The 19649-nt window shown below is 48.2% G+C and overlaps 7 protein-coding genes across 7 annotated transcripts; 5 read left to right on the top strand and 2 right to left on the bottom strand.

The window, feature by feature from the left end:
- Window positions 1-228: 228 nt before the first annotated feature.
- ATNIH1004_006262 (putative cAMP receptor-like protein) lies at window positions 229-1369 on the top strand (the record flags this gene model as incomplete). Its single annotated transcript, XM_033570897.1, has 4 exons — window positions 229-485; window positions 543-744; window positions 800-1276; window positions 1340-1369. The coding sequence occupies 4 exons, from the start codon at window positions 229-231 to the stop codon at window positions 1367-1369; spliced, it is 966 nt and encodes a 321-aa protein (XP_033426929.1).
- A 675-nt stretch (window positions 1370-2044) lies between these two features.
- Window positions 2045-2816, top strand: ATNIH1004_006261 (PMF1/NNF1 family protein; the record flags this gene model as incomplete). The annotated part of the gene is made up of 2 exons (XM_033570896.1): window positions 2045-2430; window positions 2522-2816. 2 exons carry the CDS (start codon window positions 2045-2047, stop codon window positions 2814-2816), a joined length of 681 nt encoding a protein of 226 aa, XP_033426928.1.
- A 71-nt stretch (window positions 2817-2887) lies between these two features.
- Window positions 2888-4610, bottom strand: ATNIH1004_006260 (uncharacterized protein; the record flags this gene model as incomplete). Its single annotated transcript, XM_033570895.1, has 4 exons — window positions 2888-4148; window positions 4214-4355; window positions 4451-4481; window positions 4548-4610. 4 exons carry the CDS (start codon window positions 4608-4610, stop codon window positions 2888-2890), a joined length of 1497 nt encoding a protein of 498 aa, XP_033426927.1.
- Window positions 4611-6548: 1938 nt separating this feature from the next.
- ATNIH1004_006259 (uncharacterized protein) lies at window positions 6549-6945 on the top strand (the record flags this gene model as incomplete). Its single annotated transcript, XM_033570894.1, has 2 exons — window positions 6549-6560; window positions 6625-6945. The coding sequence occupies 2 exons, from the start codon at window positions 6549-6551 to the stop codon at window positions 6943-6945; spliced, it is 333 nt and encodes a 110-aa protein (XP_033426926.1).
- A 1472-nt stretch (window positions 6946-8417) lies between these two features.
- On the top strand, window positions 8418-10147 carry ATNIH1004_006258 (NTF2 and RRM domain protein; the record flags this gene model as incomplete). Its single annotated transcript, XM_033570893.1, has 3 exons — window positions 8418-8735; window positions 8812-9783; window positions 9851-10147. The coding sequence occupies 3 exons, from the start codon at window positions 8418-8420 to the stop codon at window positions 10145-10147; spliced, it is 1587 nt and encodes a 528-aa protein (XP_033426925.1).
- A 1923-nt stretch (window positions 10148-12070) lies between these two features.
- hsp90 (chaperone Hsp90) lies at window positions 12071-14253 on the top strand (the record flags this gene model as incomplete). The annotated part of the gene is made up of 2 exons (XM_033570892.1): window positions 12071-12331; window positions 12400-14253. The coding sequence occupies 2 exons, from the start codon at window positions 12071-12073 to the stop codon at window positions 14251-14253; spliced, it is 2115 nt and encodes a 704-aa protein (XP_033426924.1).
- A 2672-nt stretch (window positions 14254-16925) lies between these two features.
- On the bottom strand, window positions 16926-19193 carry ATNIH1004_006256 (uncharacterized protein; the record flags this gene model as incomplete). The annotated part of the gene is made up of 2 exons (XM_033570891.1): window positions 16926-17878; window positions 17936-19193. 2 exons carry the CDS (start codon window positions 19191-19193, stop codon window positions 16926-16928), a joined length of 2211 nt encoding a protein of 736 aa, XP_033426923.1.
- Between the last annotated feature and the right edge of the window lie 456 nt (window positions 19194-19649).

Below are 19649 nucleotides of genomic sequence, written 5' to 3'. Positions count from 1 at the left end.
ATTTGAGGTGTCTTTGCTATGAACTTCGTTAATAAAACAAGCTTTGAGTCTCTGAATGAGCAATTTTATACTACGACGGAGACCCTCTTCCCATGGTTTATTAAACTCACTGGTTTTGGTTTCTACGTCATACACTCTCTTTGGTGGCGAATGAAGAAGGAGAATTGGCGTCCGTGAACTGAAGCTTTTCCTTTTTACAAACATCCTGCACACTATGATCTTGACGCCATGTCGCCGTCAGAAAACCAGTTATTCGCCATTTCCACAACGGAACGAGTATGTTCGGCTATCTCTCTGGCGGCAACTGCTATAGTTGTCGTTTCGTTCATCTGCTCGAGTGCATTTCGCAAGCCCATCAACCGGCTGGTATTCTATGCTTCCTGGGGTAACATAATGGCCAATCTGGCGACCGTTATCTCCCAATCTGGAATCCGTGCAGGACTAGACAGCCCCCTGTGCCAATTCCAGGCATTTTTGATGCAATGGTCGGTTTGATTGATGTTTTCTAAACCGGTCAATGGCACTGACTCAGTATCCATTAGGTTTATGCCAGCTGACGCTCTATGGACGCTTGCTATGGCATGCAACGTCTACCTGACATTCTTCCGAAAGTATGACTCGGAACAACTGCGACGACTAGAGTGGAAATACTTACTTTTCTGCTATGGGTTGCCGTTCGTCCCAGCCTTCACGTATTTTTTTATCCGAACCAAGGCCCGAGGGAGGGTCTACGGTTCCGCCCTAGTAAGTGCATAGCTTCCTTTGGGTTGTTTGGCCTATACGCTAATGTTGTCTGTAGATCTGGTGCTGGGTTGCCCCCTCTTGGGACTTTCTGCGAATTGCAGTGTTCTACGGCCCGGTCTGGTTCGTCATCTTCCTGACTTTTGCCATATATGCACGCACAGGGGGTGTGATCTACCAGAAACGACGACAGCTTCGTCGGGCCGGGAGTCTTGGTTCTGAGAATCTGAAGCCCAGCTTCTCAAAGACGACGGAGGTTAGCATCACGAGCGAGGTATCAAGCCCAAACGAATGCTACCGACCAACTGGTCAAATTTTTAGCCCAATAACTTCGAACCATCCTCACTTATTCATTAACCCATACTCAGTGACGATTGAAGGAGGGCCTAGCGGCGCCATTGCCCTAAAGACAGTGAAAAACGACCCTCCAAATCCACACTTGCAGCGTCGTATAATGGCGGCAGAGGCAAACTCGGCGGCTTGGGCCTACACCAAATATGCAATGCTGTTCTTTGTTGCCTTAATTATCACCTGGGTAAGTGCAAGGCAATCTTTCTTGAGAGGCTTTTTCATGGCATGCAACACGCATATCTAATAGATGTTTATGCTAGGTTCCGTCGACAATTAATCGGGTATATGCGCTCGCATATCCACAGAAATTCAGCTTTGTCTTGAATTATCTATCAAGTTTTGTTCTTCCCCTACAGGGCTTCTGGAATAGTATTATATATATGTCCGTCTCCTGGCCTGCCTTCAAATCTACATTTAAGAAGTTTCATCAAGGCAAATTGCTTGGGACGAGTCTCGGCAGTCACACTACTGCCGAAATGGGGAATGGCGACAGGCCGCCTTGTCCCTCTTGCACAAACGACAGTACTGAAAGGTTGACGAGCTAAGACCTTAAAGCTATCGTGTTCTTTATTTGTCTCATTTTCTACATATAGAAGCATAGACAAATGTGATCATATATGCAACCCCTGGATACTCGATGCTTTGATACTCCCTTCGTTAGAACCACATTCAGATGTAGACTGAAGAGGGGTTAATGACAAGACAAACTGTGGGATAGTAGTACACTGGAGATAAATCCTATAAGAATCTTCAATAGTATCAAGTTGAACACTGCATCCGGTTACATTCTCCAAGGTGGATGATCAATCTATACAGGCACGTGATCCAGCGCCTCCCTTCCGCAACTGATTGTTTCACATCCACTCAAACAGACAGCGCAATCCCACTTAACCAACCCCACCAAACCCTTTCTGAACCACGAGACAGCGACGAATCCGTAAAAACAAAGACAATGGCAGAAGAGCATGGCACTTCCCAGCCCGATCCGTCAAGATCAGCCGCTTCACCCTCTCCACCTCCCCCTGCCTCGGTTCCCCTTACGCCAGGGCCTCGCGCAGCCGTTCTGCAGAAAGTTTTCGACCAGGCGCTTGCACGCACGCTTCGGGCGAACTCGTACGCCAATTTCTCGGGTTGTTTCCCTACGCCGGCGAAATATGTCCCGTCAAGTTTGGAGTCGGTGTGGCGACAGCTGAATGCGAAATTGGAAGAGAGCGCTCGAGCGGAATTCGAAGATATCATTCGCGAGAGGGACGCAGTGCATCAATTAAACGAGCTAGATAGGCTCGTTGGGGAGGCAGTATATAGAAGGGACAACGGCCAGGGAGATGGTGATGTTGCGTATGTGTCCCAGCCCTGCCCCTGGGGTTCTGGTTTTGGTTCTTTTCCTCGGGAGGCCCCTTGACTGACTATTGAAATCTACGATCATCAGCGCCCATACTCTAACGCCAGATGAACTGTACCGTGCTCATCTTACACCGTACCTACAGGAGGCTCAGGAAACTTTGAATTCTAAAATTGAGTCTACTCAGAACGAAAACGCTGAACTTGCGCAGCGGGTTCAGACGCAGAGGATGGAAATCGAGAACCTACTATCTAGTTTTGACTCTGTGGTGGCGGACCTAGAAGGGGCCGCAGCTGCAGCGACCCAATTTTGCCAGGACCATGATCTCCGTAAAGAGGCTATTCAAATGGACGAAGAAGTAAAGGACAACTCGGACATCTGATCAGCGTCACGCAAACTGCGGACCTTTATATGAGTCGACCGCCTGCTTTTATTGGTGGAAAAGCTATCCCACTACGATAGTAAAGTTTCCATATCCGCCGCACTCACCCAGCCGCCCTCCACCATATCTTCAGCGACTGCCATCAACTCTTTGGGGGCGCTGTGTTTCAGTTGCTCCAGCTTCTCTTTTTGGCCTTCCAGGGCAGCCGTCAGAGCCTCTTTACAAGTTCCATCTCGTTCTTCTTCCACGCCCCCATCCCTTCTTGCCAAAGCCGCCGCGCCCCGATAGTATGTTTGAGCATTTCGAAGCAGCATGGCGGCATTCTGCTGGGCCACGGTAAACTCCCAGGGAGGCATACCAAGTCTCCATCTGTTCATCTCTACATCACCCCTTGCCAGGTGGATCTTGGGCTGGTTTTGCGGCTCTGGGAGTTTGGAAGCCTGGGTAAGGGCATCTAAAGCAGCGGACAGTAATTGCCATCGCAGTGTCAACGATTTCGCAAGCATTTCGGGGTCGTGAGAAGGAGGTAGATCCGTGACTGCTGTGTTGAACGACATCAAAGCGTCTGCTTTGCTGCAGAGGCCGTCAGGATCTGCGGAGATGTCTAAATCGGGCCCGAATGCACGTGCAATCTCTCCGTGATATGTTTCAATATCTATGCGTCCGCCTCGGTACAGCACCTCACTCAGAGCACAGACAAATTTTGCACGGGCCAACGATGCATCGTAGCATCTATCTGAACCATCGACATATAAGGTGATCTTTTCCTGGAGTAGATCGGAAGAATATTCCTCGACCCAAGCAAGTCCAACTCCAGGATCGAATGTGAGCAGATTGCAAAGGGTAGTGAGCGCTTCCAACTGTGCCACGGCTGTGTCGACGAGTGTATTCTTTGTCACGGGCTCAACGACGGCAGCCCATTGCTCTAGCTGTTCCGGATCCTTTGAGTCGACTGCCTCATCCGTCTGCTCTTGCGTGCTTTGAAATTCCTGTGTATCCATCTCGCCAGCTTCAATTCGTCTTATCTGCTCCTGCATTTCGGTGTACCTCATTTCTTGGAGGAGAAGGCAGCGCTGGAAGAGTTCAAGGGCCTCTTGGAGGAATTTCACAGCTTGGTTCAGTTGTTCATCCGCGGGACGCTTGATGTCGGTGATTGCCTCCGCAAGGCTCGTAAGTACCTGGGCCGTGTTGAACAGGATGTCCGCATTGTCCTGGTCCAGAGTAAGAGCCTCTCTGTGGGACTGCAGGGTTGTTTGCAAGACGTCTGCCAGTGGAGCGGTTAACTGAGAAGCCAATTTAGGGTGCTGAGTGATTTCATATTGGACTCTTGCTCTGATTGCCATCAGCCTATGTTTCTAACCGTCTATTTTGTCGAGATGGGGCTGTTAGCTACTTACTTGTTGTAAGCGAGATCGAAAGCATGGGGATGCTTTTTCAGGCCTTCATCATACGTTGCAATGGCACGCATGAAAAAGCGCATGGATTTGGCTGCATCTCCCGCGCGCCATTTCTCCCCAGCCTCTTCTTGCTCAACCCCGACTAGATAGGAATTTAATCAGTATTAATGTACGATGATATCATGAAAGTAGTAGTAGTGATGAGGATTCGTGGATGCATGCTAGAGAGGGCTTTACCAGCTAAGAACTCATCTGCTGTTACTGGAGCCTGTTGGGAGTTAGTATGCACATGTGACGCCGACCGGGTTGAGAAAAGATGGACTTAGGTACCTACCTGCCGTGCCCCCGTCTTCTTCTTGACGTTTAACTCCTTCAAAAGGGATTTCGGTTTCGGCATTTTGACCTGGGGGATACTCTATCAAGCAACATCCAAGGATGTTATGAAGTAGCCCAAAATACTAAGTCCTTGGAGATATCAATATTGGAAATAAATGGCGTGCTGTAACTGCGTGATTTGCCAACTCAAATTGAGTCCCGTATATATAATCAAAAACATATAAAAAAGACATGACGTTTCTGTATTTTTTTCGCGACGAGGGGCCCTATATAATAGTGCCGAAGGTTATAGACCGCCCTACCCACCGCCCGATCGTCTCAATGATAGGTCTAGTAGTATTAGTGTTTCAGCGAAACAAAGCCAGCAGTTTCAGAGTGACTTGACCTGCATGGGGAGCAATTGATCTTCTGGCATTGTAATGTAACCTAATTGATTTTATCTGCAGATGACGGATCGAATCCTCCGTACCTAGTTGTCGAAATCGACTCGGAGAGGATTGTGGCAATGCTTGCCCCTTTGGTCTCGCCAAGGTCGGGGACGGATCCATGACAATGGTGTGAGTGTTGACTTGTCACTGTCATCAATTTGCCACAAGAGGAGAAAGTGCGGTACAGGATAGCCAAAGGGATCGATCGGCCGCACGCTAAGCAATTCCTGGGATGGGATTACTCTCGGCACGTGGCAATAATGGGGTAGTAGTCTACGAAAGGTAGAGAGTACAGAACGGAGTTGATCGTCTTGCTGGTTGGATGTATAGGAATTGCTTCTATGTTTCAGAATCTCTCTTTGCTAAAATTTCGACTCTTTCTCTCTCCCTCCCTCTCTCTCTATCTCTCTCTCTGTGTGTGTGTGTGTGTCCTTTTTTGGACTGTCTTTTCCGTTTCATTCATTCTTCATGTGGTAAACTAATAATTAGACGCTCAAGTCTAAGCGCCATAGAAAGGAGGATGGTATGATGCACCCAGTCTTACCTACTTCGTAAGCATCACAAGGTCTCAGACCAATCTAGTGTACTTTGTACCTTGGCCGACGATCATCGTGCCCAAATATGCAGTAAGTGACCCTATTATCTCCCTTATGTAATGTACCGAGCGATCACGTAAACCTCATCACTGATCGCTGATTCTTAGACAGCACCAAGAATTTTTGACTCACTAAAGATAATTACTGTAGAAATGTATCTGGTAGATATGTCATCATTGACTCGTTCCCTCGTATAGTACATACTGCCCAGTAAACAACCTTTCATATTGCCTACCTAGGTAAACTTTCGCTGGTACCTGGGCAATACTTCGTACGACGTAGCCCAACCAACCATCCCGTCAATTCCCCTGGTTTCGCGTGGCCGAGTTTATCAGCTCTGTGTGGGTTGTCGCAGTGCCTCCGTGACCCACTGTGTCATCCGTTCCCTTCAGTCCCCGGCTCTCCTGAATTAATGGTCTTGCATATATTTAGCTGCCACGACTTGGGCGCGCTCGTCCACTCAATCACTGTGATTCCTTCGCTCGAAAGAGAAATAGAAAATCAACCCGGTCGCTCCTTGAACCTGCATCTTGTTTACGTCTTTCTCTATCGATCTCTTACTATTTGTCTATATTATATCCTGGACTTTCTGGGAAGGACAATACACGTACGTTGCTCTGCATACCCTAGAGGCACCTGTCAAAGCCATAGGAAATTTTCTTTGGAGGTCCTGGGGGTGCATGTCTACATTACATTCATGTCTCTTTCCCCCTCTCAACTTTTTTTCTCTTTTGTTTTTCTTTGAAACGTGGGGGTTTACTCTTTGTTCTTTTACTTTCTCTTTTTCGACTGATCCTTAAGTTGTGCTAACCGCTTTGATCTAAGAACAGCGCTCGACCTTACACTTCCACCTAAAGTGAACTTGTCTCTTGACTGAATATAACGCCCTCACTCCACACCGCGACATTACATCCAACAACCACATCATCATCAGTTATGGCCAGACATACTTCTTTGGATTCCGAAAGACCAATCATGACTCACTCGGTAAGTTGAACCAGGCTTTTTTCGTCCTCATTTACTCTCCGCAATATCCTCTGACTCCATCTAGAATCGGGGATCGAAGAGGTTCTCGACTGTCAGTGGAAGCCCCTCTACTGCTTCGTCGGAGCGTACCCTAGGAAGCCTGCCAAGCGGTGATCCTCGACTGGCCGAATTCCACAATTTGCGTGATGGATTAGAGCGCCTGGAAAACAAACCGCTCCAAAAGCAACGCTTCGTCCCTACACCGGAGAAAACCGATAATTTGAACAAGCTAGCTCTTAGTGCCAAGGTAGAACGCGCCCTTGACCGGAGAATGACAGGCCAGGATGCTATCATGCGAAAACCCATGCTGAGCGAGAAACCGGCCATCGAAGCTACCTCTGCGTAATGTACCAGCGAAAACTATCTAATGTCCCATGTACAAGCGTCCAAGCTGGCCTTACGTGATGTGATACCTCAATGCTTTGGTTTATATGCTAGATTCAGTTCTGGCAAATCTTTTCTGGATTTTCTCTCGGGATGCTTTTGCATGTTTTGTCCAGTTTCGTATTGGTTTCCCTTGGTGAATCGAATCCTATGAATGAGTTTGATACCTACCTCCTTTCTACAAGAAGCCTGCCTTCCTATGCCCACCATACCTCTCTCTCATAGCCAGTTGTCTTATGTTCTAAGTTGATGAGAATTTTGCGCTTGACTTACTGATTCGCTTTTTTCTTTCTTTCTTTCTTTTTTTGCCTCCGTCTCGATTTACCTCTCCTTATGTTGGATATATCCGTGGTATTTTGTGAATGTATTTGCCTAATAAAGATCATTAATAGACTCTAAATACGTAATTAGTAGATAGTCTGGACCAATTAATTTTCCCATGTAATTTAATGCCGCTCTTCACTAACAAACAAAGACTTGGGCGACGTGAAGGTAGGAAATACCTCGAGGATTCCTTCTGTTTACCTTGACTAGTTGATTGAGTAACCCAATGCCGTTTGGGGTCGGATGGTTCTGTTACCTAAAAATGCATTTCCATCTGTGTCGAACAGAGTCAGCAGCAGGTCAGTTAAAAAATGCTGTTAGCTCTCAAGGAATACAGGCTTTCTGCGCCCATTCCGACTAGAGAGACTGGAGTGCATCCATGCGGTACTCCAAGCGCGGTCCCGGCTTCGGCAGGCGGTGGGTACTGGCATCGATTCTGCCGCGCCTGCCAAACAAGAGCGTCCAGTTGGTAGTTGGGGGAACCTCCATTTGAATTATTTTGCACTGGCTAAGCAACTTGAACCCTGTCTTGTTCACAGCACACCTTCTTGCTTGCTCCTTCAATCCATCACACTTTTCCACTTCACAACTTTCTCTCTAGCAATCTCCAACTTCCCCACTTCCCCTGTCTTACCTGCTTCTTTTTCACCCACCTTTTCCCCGGGCTTTCCCTTCGCGAATTTAACTGATTGGAAATCGCACAAGAATCTTTCCTTCTCCGTAACAACCACAAACTCAACAACTCCTTTGCCCGCCATCAATTCCAGCTTTTGTTTTCCCCCATCCAGATCTTTTCTTTCCTTTCCTTTTCTTGTGCCCTTTTCATCTAGCATTGTGAGTATCCGTATTCCCAGTCATTACCACCCGACGGTTTCTTACCGAGGTGTACACCTTGGCTCGCATCACTGACAAATGAATTCTGATAGTCCAAGCGAATCGGGAAAAGTATTCTTTTTTGCTAGATTCCTCCTTATCATCTCATCGCCATAGAGGCTCTTCATTCTTATATCATATCATCTTCTTCCCAGCTTCTTTAGAACTTACATTTTTTTTTCCGTTTCTTTTTCGTTTCTTTATACTCTCCCGAGCTCTTAAGATTTTCACCACACAATGGCCGACACTACTACTCAGGCTCCTATAAACGGCAATTTTCCTGCGCAACACACCTATCACGACTCTTACAACCACGCTCATGTTACTACCAACAATGTTGCCAGCTTCCAGCCAGTCCAGTCCTCCACTCCCACAAATGCCGTACCTGAGCAGAAGAATGGAATCTCCAAGGACGAAGTCGGTTGGTACTTTGTTGAGCAGTACTACACTACTATGAGCCGTAACCCGGACAAATTGCAACTGTTCTACTCTAGGCGGTCGCAGCTTGTCTTCGGTACTGAAGCGGAATCGGTTCAGGTTGCTGTTGGCCAGAAGGTGGGCTCCCCCCCGGGGTCATGCAAATCTCCGTTTTATAGGCGCTGATGTTGATTGTCATCGTTCTTGCATTTAGGCGATCAATGAAAAAATAAAGCAACTTGATTTCCAGGACTGTAAAGTCCGTGTCCTGAATGTTGATTCTCAGGGTTCCTTCGACAACATCCTGATTACTGTTATTGGGGAGATCTCCAATAAGTCAGAGCCCTCTCGTAAATTTGTGCAGACTTTCGTGCTCGCTGAGCAACCCAATGGGTATTATGTTCTCAATGATATCTTCAGATACTTGGTTGATGAGGAGGAGGTCGTGAATGAAGAGACTGTTCCTGCCACTGCGCAGATTGCTCCGGCTGATGAGCCAGCTGCTGAGGAGCCTGCGCAGCCCGAGGCTGAAAGCGTATCAGTAGTTGCGGTTCAGGAAAATGAAATCCCTGCATCAAAGGTGGAGGAGAAACTCGAGGAGGCGGAGAAGAATGGTGACGAAGCGCAACCCAAGGAGGCTGATTCTCAGGTAAATGGAACGGAAGCTCAAGACACCGTGACTGAACAGATGGCTTCGGTCCCAGTGACGACAGAGGTTCCTGAAGTCGAGAAACCAGCAACTCCAGAACCTACCCCAGCTCCGTCTGTACAGAAGGACGTCTCCGCTCCCGCCAAAGAGAATGTCGCCCCAGCCAAGGCTGTCCCGAAGACTTGGGCTACCATCGCTTCCAAGTCCGGTGCTTCGGTTCCTGTTGTGCCAGCTATTCCGGTTGCTCCGGCTAAACCTGTCCCTGTTGCTAGCTCCACGCAGCCGGTCACAGCCGCCACTACAGCCGCCACTACAACCTCCACACCCGAAAGCGCCCCTAGTCAGACGCCCTCGAATGATGGATCGGGCTGGCAGACCGCTGGCCACGACCATAAGAAGACCCAGTCCCGTGCGGGCGAAGAACAGCCCGTTCTCGCCTACATTAAGAACGTCACTGAAAAGGTTGACCAAGGCTTGCTGAAGCAGGCGCTGCTGCGCTTCGGAAAGCTTAAGCATTTCGACGTGAGCCGCCAGAAAGTAAGTCTTTAAAGTTGACGGCTCCAGTACAAAAATGAAAGACTCGAAAACTAACTAGTGTTTTTAGAACTGTGCCTTTGCTGAGTTTGCTGAGCCGGCTGGGTACGCTGCTGCTGTGGCTGCTAACCCGCATCAGATTGGAACTGAGCAAATTTACGTCGAAGAACGTCGAGCTCGTGCCAACGCGTATGGTGGAAATGCCAACTATGCTGCTGGCCGAGGCGGTGCTGGTCGTGGCCGCGGAGACCGTACTGGTAGCCAGGGCCGTGGTGGCTTCCAGCGCGACGGTCGTGGAGGTTTTGCTTCTCGTGGCCGAGGAGGAAATGCCAACGCCAAAAGTCGCAATCAACCGCAGGCCGCTTAAGTTACGGGTTTGTGTCGCCTAATGAATGAAAAGGGAAATCGTATTAATGGAGAAAGAAAAAAAAAAAAGAAGAAAAGAAACCAAAAAACCAAAAAACCAAAAAAATTCGAAGTGATGAAAAGAACCCCTCATCCCCCAATATCTCTATCCAAGTGATTTTTTGACCCTCCAATTTTTATTAGCCTTTCATCCTGGCTTACAATGGCATACTAGTTTGGGTGCTTACCGTGATCCAGGGCATGTATTACTCCTTCTTACTGATAATGACATGTGTTATGTGACCCTATTTATTTATTTTATTTTTTGTCACAGTGCATATTAGCGGTTGGAAAAGTTTTCCTTTCACATTTCCTATCTGGGGTTTCGTCATTGGCCTATACTCCATGATGTTTTGTGCTTCTATCACTGTGTTGTTGACATGACCTACTTTCCTATTTAGCATAGCGAGCTGAATGCCCGTATTGTTATTAGTTGGCCTACCCTGTTTACGGTCTTGCACTTTGCTTTTCCCTCTCCTTATCCTTTTGCCTCTCCCATGTGTTGCTCTTGCCCACAGGTCTACTTTATCAGATTTTAGGGAATGTCAATGGACGACATGGCTTCTTTCCCTTCCAACGTCTTCCCCTTTGGGGGTTGAGGCTGTAGCTGGGCCTGCACAGCCTTCTAGGACAAAGTGGACATGTTGGGTATTGGTCTTGGGGACGAGTCTATGCGTATATCCGTATACATATTGTACATAGGTGACGTGGTTGGTTGATCAAGCTTACCAACCTTTGCCTGGGTTGGAAGGGGGGCCAGCACATTGCAAAAATCAGCACTGACAGGAGTCACTGGTGGTATTTCAGGCCAATAGAATTTAAAATAGGAGAGATACTCTTATCGTTAACGGCGATGAGATGAAAATACTAGTACTATGTATGTATGGCTGATCATCCAGAACGCTGTCCGATAGATGACGGCAGTGGTAGGCAACCAGTGGGCCAGGATGTCCTGGAACCACTGGAGTAGGAACGCTGGGGCCCAAGGTACTTATTATCTTACAGTATAGGCCACTTTAGTACACCGACTGGAATCTTCTGGCGGAGAGCCAGGCGGAGTGTCATGAGTCGTTCAGTCGGACTGTCATGGAGCTGAGAAGTACCTGCATTGCCCGATATTATGGTGCGGTGTGCAATGATGCTTCCTGATTGGCCCCGCCTCCATCTCTGGTGGAGCGGAACGTTCTAGATTGACTGCCTCAGGCACCAGGATAGAATGCCCGTGGCGTTATGGAAACCGAATCGACGCGGGGGAAAAGGTCGAAGGGGACAGAAGAACGGATTGAAAGAGAAGAAAAGTAAAAGGGAAGAAAATTTGTTTAAAAATAGAATGAGGCTGGTCAGAATCAAGGAGTACGAAGTATTTCAAAGGGATGTGCAGTATAGAACATCCTAGAAGACTATGGCGGAGAGCGTGGAAGTTGCTGGATCGCCGTAGAACCGACCGCACCGAAATTTGCTTTCCCTCCAGAGCAGAACATTAAGTTCTCCGCCCCGCCAGTTTTTTTCTCCTACCTTCTTCACCTCCATCTTATTTTTCCTCTTCTCCTCCCCTCTGATCTTCTTCATCTTCCATCTCACTACCATCTTACCAAATCTGCTTTTACAGCAGGTCTTTTACATCCCTTGATTCTTCTTTATTTCACACCCACTGTAAGTCTACTTTTAGCTCACTCTCTCCTCATCTCCTCCTGGTTGCTGTTGAGGCAATGCCTGGGCTCCTGCTGTTGAACTGCTGCTGCTACATCGGGATGTCTACCAACCTCTCACAAAACATTGGGCATCGATTTCCTCATCCTATGACTGTGCCCTTATATTCGTATTGTCTTCAGCGATAACCAAACTAACGAACCACTGCAAAGAATTTCCACTTTCTCTTTTCACAATGTCTTCCGAAACTTTCGAGTTCCAGGCTGAGATTTCTCAGCTTCTCTCGCTGATCATCAACACCGTTTACTCCAACAAGGAAATCTTCCTGCGAGAACTTATCTCTAACGCCTCCGATGCTCTTGACAAGATCCGTTATGAGTCCCTGTCGGATCCCACCAAGCTCGATTCGGGCAAGGACCTTCGTATCGATCTCATCCCTAACAAGGAGGCCAAGACTCTGACCATCCAGGACACTGGTATTGGTTTTACCAAGGCCGTAAGTATCTCGTTCCCGCTCAGCGAAGCATGCAGCTACGAGCAGCTACTGATCTAGCATTCCTATAGGACTTAATCAACAACCTTGGTACCATTGCCCGTTCCGGCACCAAGCAGTTCATGGAGGCTCTGTCTGCCGGTGCGGATATCTCCATGATCGGCCAGTTCGGTGTTGGTTTCTACTCTGCCTACCTGGTCGCTGACCGTGTCACCGTTATCTCCAAGCACAACGATGACGAGCAGTACATTTGGGAGTCTTCTGCTGGTGGTACCTTCACCCTCACCCAGGACACCGAGGGTGAACCGCTTGGTCGCGGTACCAAGATCATCCTCCATCTCAAGGATGAGCAGACCGACTACCTCAACGAAAGCCGTATCAAGGAGGTTGTTCGTAAGCACTCCGAGTTCATCTCTTACCCTATCTTCCTCCACGTCCTGAAGGAGACCGAGAAGGAGGTCCCTGATGAGGAGCAGGAGGAGACGAAGGAGGAAGAAGATGATGAGAAGAAGCCCAAGATTGAGGAGGTGGATGAGGAAGAAGAAGAGAAGAAGGAAAAGAAGACCAAGACCATCAAGGAGAGCAAGATCGAGGAGGAGGAGCTCAACAAGACCAAGCCTATCTGGACTCGCAACCCCGCAGATATCACCCAGGAGGAGTATGCTTCCTTCTACAAGTCTCTCTCCAATGACTGGGAGGACCACTTGGCTGTCAAGCACTTCTCCGTTGAGGGTCAGTTGGAGTTCCGCGCCATCCTCTATGTTCCGAAGCGTGCTCCCTTTGACCTCTTCGAGACCAAGAAGACCAAGAACAACATCAAGCTCTACGTTCGTCGTGTCTTCATCACCGACGATGCCACCGATCTCATCCCCGAGTGGCTCAGCTTCGTCAAGGGTGTTGTCGACTCTGAGGATCTGCCTCTCAACCTCTCTCGTGAGACCCTGCAGCAGAACAAGATCATGAAGGTCATCAAGAAGAACATTGTCAAGAAGACCCTTGAGCTCTTCACCGAAATTGCCGAGGACCGTGAGCAGTTCGACAAGTTCTATTCCGCCTTCAGCAAGAACATCAAGCTCGGTATCCACGAGGACTCCCAGAACCGTCAGACCCTCGCCAAGCTGCTCCGCTACCAGTCCACCAAGTCTGGCGACGAGGCTACCTCCCTCGCTGACTACATCACTCGCATGCAGGAGCACCAGAAGCAGATCTACTACATCACTGGCGAGTCGATCAAGGCTGTTGCCAAGTCTCCTTTCCTGGACAGCCTCAAGCAGAAGAACTTCGAGGTTCTGTTCCTGGTCGATCCCATCGACGAGTACGCTTTCACCCAGCTGAAGGAGTATGATGGTAAGAAGCTTGTCGACATCACCAAGGACTTCGAGCTTGAGGAGACCGAGGAGGAGAAGGCCGAGCGTGAGAAGGAGGAGAAGGAGTTTGAGGATCTTGCCAAGAGCCTCAAGAACATCCTTGGCGACAAGGTCGAGAAGGTTGTTGTCTCCCACAAGCTTATTGGCTCTCCCTGCGCCATCCGTACTGGTCAGTTCGGTTGGTCTGCTAACATGGAGCGTATCATGAAGGCCCAGGCCCTTCGTGACACGTCCATGAGCTCCTACATGTCCTCCAAGAAGACCTTCGAAATCTCCCCCAAGTCCTCTATAATCAAGGAGCTTAAGAAGAAGGTTGAGGCCGATGGTGAGAGTGACCGCACTGTCAAGTCTATTACTCAGTTGCTCTTCGAGACCTCTCTCCTGGTTTCCGGTTTCACCATCGAGGAGCCTGCCAGCTTTGCCGAGCGCATCCACAAGCTGGTCTCTCTCGGCTTGAACATCGATGAGGACACCGAGACCACCGAGGAGAAGGCTGCTGAGGAGGCTGCTCCTGCTGCCGCCGCCGCTGGCGAGAGCTCCATGGAGGAGGTTGACTAAATGAATTGATGCGTCTTAATCGGAATGGAAACGAAATGTAATTGCTTTTTTTTTTTTTTTTTACGACCTCAAATAAGTTGTTCCAGCGGTATTTGCATCAGAGTTTTCTCTTATCACTGGACGATGCTGCTTCCTGAACCGGAATAGTAGGAGACGGTTTCTTTTTTCCCTTTGGCGTTTTGAGCGTTTCTTACTCGTTAATTGAAGTCTGAATTTTTCTCCTCAGTTTGCCTCTTGTACGGGGGCTTTGAAGAGTATCATCAGACGGGTAGAGATCTTTTAAATCAAAAGCTTACCCTGTTCGTCAATTCCTTTCGTTCCTACAATGGTACGCAGTAGAAAGTTGGGTATGGCCTGTGTCTACTGGGGGTCTGGTATACCAAGAGGACCGCTTTTTGACCTTCAAAACGATCCCAGCTATTGCTACCGGTAAGATCGACAACCCACATTCCGATCTCCCGTTAGATTCCGAACACCGCATTGAATCAATATATGAAGGAAAATGCATGAATTTCATAACCACTATCTAATAAGCCTGCAATTCAAGCCATGAGGCATTCAAACCTGCCTGCAAATCCTCATTTGCAGCCTTTTTAGCCATTAATTCGGGCTCTTTGGCCCTGATACACACAGTTTCTTCCTTCGCCTCCTGTATAGCTTTCGTAATCTGCTCTATATTGCTAAGCCTGGTATTTGGGTCCTTTTCAACCCGCTTCTTGACCTTTGGCTTCTCCAGGGTCTTGACTTGAAATTGTAAGCGGGAAATACGGTCCTCCTGCAAGACTTAGGTCGTATTTCGCTGGCAGATATGCTTCCTCTCTTTCTGTAGGAAAATGCGGGCATCTTAGGGTAGTGTTTGAGTCTTTTCAAACAGTCAGAGAACTTGATGGACTTGGCATTCGTTCCCAGAAGTGGAATAAAGTAAATCAGCCTTGGAAACTAGCTAAGTAGAGGGGGGAATTAAAGGTCTGGGAGGATCAAAGCAGATAAAATAGTTATTACCCCCCTTGTCTTCATCAAAAGGATGTAAACCAGCTTCTTCCCAGCTATTTTGCAGTATAGATTTGTTAAACTCTGTACTGCGAGTCTTTTAATAGCATTAGATAAAACGCTCTTCCTTAATTAGGGCTGTGTTATCTAAAAAAGCGAGTGACTATCTCCTGATAGGGAGCTTTAACACTCGAAAATGTACCAACATCAAACGGTTAAAGGACGTGGCTGGTATAGGGTGAAAGGAATAAGACTTGGACATTATTTATATGGTATTGCCATAAAATTTTAATATAATCATGGCTTCCGTAGCCATCTAATAGTAGTAATCTGGTTTGACCGTCGGGTGGAGCTGTTTTAGGTAAAAAGATAGATTTTAACCATGTAGGAGCAGTAGAATTAAAGTATCCAGCCATTCTCGAGGTGGTATATAGCCAATCTGGTACAGTGTTTAATTAAAACCAGGTTATTTAAAGAGATTGACCGTTAAAAATAACCAACGGCAGAATGTACCGACCAAATGGATCAATAGTTTTTAATAATTGATACCCATTCTTTATTTTCCGGGCCTTAAATAAGTGTGTTTCTTTTCCACTCTCTGCTATTACTATAAAGTTTGTACAGATCCTAAGAAGATTAATCCCATGCTTATCCATATCCCATATATTATCTAGCTGTATGCAGTATTTGGTGGTTATCTCTAAAAGCTTATAAAAAGCACGGATCTGTGCCAGTCTTGTTCCCCGTACGCGGCTTTATGGTATCCTTAGGCCGAATCAGCTCTGAATGCGTGGATTCCGTTTTTTAAAGCCGGAGGGCCAGTCTTTCCCCAACGGTGCGGACGCTATAAATGCAGAGGATTCGGAGGGCAATTTCACGTGTACGGGTGATGGTGCTTATCCTAGCTTACAACCCAGTCAGCAAGAAAGCGCTCTTGAACTAGAGTCAAACACTGAGAAGCTTAATAAGCAATAGTCTTTGAAGCGCGCGCCCTTCATCCGGCCATGAAGGGTGGTAAGGGGTAGGTTATATAGCATTGAAATGGCTCTTAGAGATGGAATTCTTTTAGATCTAAAATCTTCAATAGCTGCTTGAATAGCTCTCTCGCGATCATCCATATTGAGGAGTGTTTGGTGGTGTGGTATGTGGTTAGAAAGTGGGATGCAACGCGGTGTTCTATGGGAGATCAGAATGTAGGTAGCCGAACTTACCCAGAGTACATTCACTATGAGTAGTTCAACCTCCACGGCAGTAAGTGCTCTACTTCATCACAACTATATATATTCCCAGAGAAGCACACTCTCTGGTAGACAAAAATACCATCCATAAAATAAACAATAACTACTCCGTATTATGCCTAGATAATATGTATGGTTAATTATCTGTCAATAAAGGGGTAACCTTATAGTACCATAGTAAACGCCAGTGCAAGCAAAACGACACACTATGTGATTTCAAGCGGAGTGATACAAAAAAAAAAAAAAAACCCCTGAAGAAATGAATAACCAAATGCCAACAATAAGTTTCTTATGGGTGCATATCATGCCATGACAGTCTGGAGAGAAAAAGTTACTGACTTGGTGGTAGGGGTCTAGTGTATGGGCTTCTCTCTTTCTCCCCTCTGTTATTGAGAAATACTTGTAGAAGTCGAATCGCTAATTTCGCAGTCAAGAACTAGCTAGCTAGTCGCTAGGGCTACACCAGTCAAATCGCCATTCAGAGAAACCTCGAGAGGATAACCCCCAAGACTTGGCCAGCCAGAGGGCCAGCCCTCCTACAACCCCGAAACTGCCCACGATTTGGACAATGGTCCATCCGCGTTGCCTCAAGTCCTCCGACCATCCGACGAGACCCAGCGGATCCTGGGGGCTTATCCGCGTAATATGATATTCCACGTTCTTTCCGGTCTGAGACCGAATAAGTAGGCCACCGGCCTTGTCTATGGGGGCACGAAGGCCGCAAAACCCCGGAGTTTGGGTAATCGGTACCAGCGACCCATCCACAACGCACTCACTTAGTCGTTCCGTAAGCCAAACGGCACGTTCTCCCCGTGCCAAGGCGGCATATTGTTCCCTCTCGTTCTGCAAGCTTTGCTGCAAATCAGAGGCCCATTTTGCCAGCTGTACTTGGGCCAGTTTCTCCTCGTAGCGGGTATAGTCCGAAATTCGCGCCATAGCATAAGTAGGGGAACGATGGCTGGCGCTATGTACGGCCGAGAGAGGGCCGTTGTGCGCTGTACTTTGCTGCTGAACAAGTTTTTTGGCGGCCAGATGCCGGATCCAGGCGATATTATCATGATCGAATAGTTTCTGGACCAAAAGAGCCAATTCAGACGCAACCAGTGGTTGGACATAGTCCGGGCTCATCAACGTACTGGCATCCATGTCGTCGTCGTCACTGGAACGGGCGGATGAAACGGCAAAGGGCAATTGTGCACTGAACCCATCTGTTCCTCTGGGACACGCATCTTCGAAGAGAAAAGGTTTAATGGCAGCTTCTTGCGCTTTTTTGTGGAAGGTGGATTTGAGAGTGCGAAGTTGGCCGGGTACCAAAAGATCGGATTTCGATATTACGGGGATTACATTAGTCCAAACGCAGAGCTTCCGGATGCATTCAATATCTACGACAAGAGTATCTGAAAAGGAGTGAGCTTTTGACAATTCGACCCACGGTCCGAATAAGAAAAGCATACCTTGCGAGATGAGAAAAAGAACAGCATCCACTTGGGCACCACCGTTGCCCGCGAGCATGTTCTGAAAATCGCGATTGGAGTGGTGAAGAGACGTACTAGCTCGAAGAAGCTGCTGGTGCATGTAATGAATAATAGCATCGGTCTGTCTCGTACGACTCATCGAGGTAGCTAGAGTGTCGACAAAGCAGATGTTACGCTCGAGAACGAGATCTCCGGTACTCTTTCTCCTTCGCAGAACGCGCGAATCCTCTAGATCCGACCACCAAGAAGGATACGGCTTTGTACTCGCGTATATCTCCGAAACGAATGATGATATGTTCTGGGTTATGTTGGAGCTGCATAGCTTCGAGGGGGGAGGGGGAGGGAAGGGATCAACATGGACGATATCTTCGCATGTTTGAGCAATAGACCTGATTAGAGATGTTTTCCCGGAACCTAGTTGTCTCTCAATCAATATTTCGCCAATACTGCCGAGCGGCCATTGTCCAATAGTAGGCAGTATAGACTCACCAGAAGAACCTGCAATAAGCACCTTCAACCGACCCATAGTCTTTCCCTGGTCAGTAAATGGTCTCCGACTGGGCATCCTGATACTTGGCATGATCAGCTGGGAGGTACTATCAGGACCCGTTTTGGATGGCAGGCGGGGCTCGTCATCCTCTTCCCCCGAAGCGACTGCTTGACTACTCAGATCGTCGGTGATCGAGATCTCATCAAGGTGTCTCATGGATTGATTGGAGATTGACTTCGGGCTGCTAGGAAGAGAGGCAGGATCCCCATGGGGGTCAGGTTTCAAAGGGGTCAAAGGTCGAGGAGAAGTAGGGTCGGGAGAGGAAACAGACGCATCCGGGTTGCTGAGAAGATTGATCGAGTCGAAGGGTGTAAGAGGTGATTTGCGGCGAGCTAAGGCTAGTGGTCCATCTCGATCATGACTATCGCCAGGGCGCGGGGATACGATATCAGACAAGCGATCCCCAGCGGTACTTTCAGCGAGAAGATCGGAGTTCCAGTGGGAACAGGCCACATCGGCCTCATCGACGGTTTCATCGAGGCTCTGGACGCCATACATACTATCTCTTGGCGGGTCCGCGCCGTCGGGCGGGACATCCTCGCAGCCGTGATGACTGCGGGCGAGAAAGAAGGTCGCGGGGACAGCGCTGCGGGGATCGATCCACTGCTGCGGCTGCTGGTGGTGCTGTTCGGGTGAGGAAGATTTGCGGGTTCTCGGCGGTGCGAGATCTGGGACGGGCGGCCTCATCGTGAGCGTATTCAGAGAAACATGAATGACGAGCAGTGTTCACCGCGCAGCGGTCTGCATCGCTGACGAAGTCGATTGAGATGCCGATGATCGCTATGATGGGATGACCTTCCGTCCCAGAGGTCATGTTATGGGCTGGTCACCACCCCGCATGGGAACCCTTACCATACCATACCATACCATACCATACCATACATGTCTGGGAGGTATGGTAACAGACTTGTATCCACCAATACCTAGTACTTCTCGTACTTGCTAGGTAGGTTCTCCGTAGGAGTACCAGGGTTGGATGGTAGTCTCCTCGACGGAGTATGTAACCCTAAGCGGCCGACGGGTTGCCTTTGCCACCCGGTTGAGGACTCTCTATCCATGGTTTGAAATTAACGACTAGGACTGGACTCAGTGTAGTTCCTCCGAAGATACGAGGAAGAGTATTTTTCCTCCTTCTAGGGCCCG

The sequence above is a fragment of the Aspergillus tanneri genome, assembly GCF_003426965.1.
Source record: "Aspergillus tanneri strain NIH1004 chromosome Unknown AapTan_4_pilon_pilon_pilon, whole genome shotgun sequence".
Classification (NCBI taxonomy): domain Eukaryota; kingdom Fungi; phylum Ascomycota; class Eurotiomycetes; order Eurotiales; family Aspergillaceae; genus Aspergillus; species Aspergillus tanneri.
Note: the sequence above shows the minus strand (reverse complement) of the source record. Positions and strands in the feature narration are given on the sequence as shown.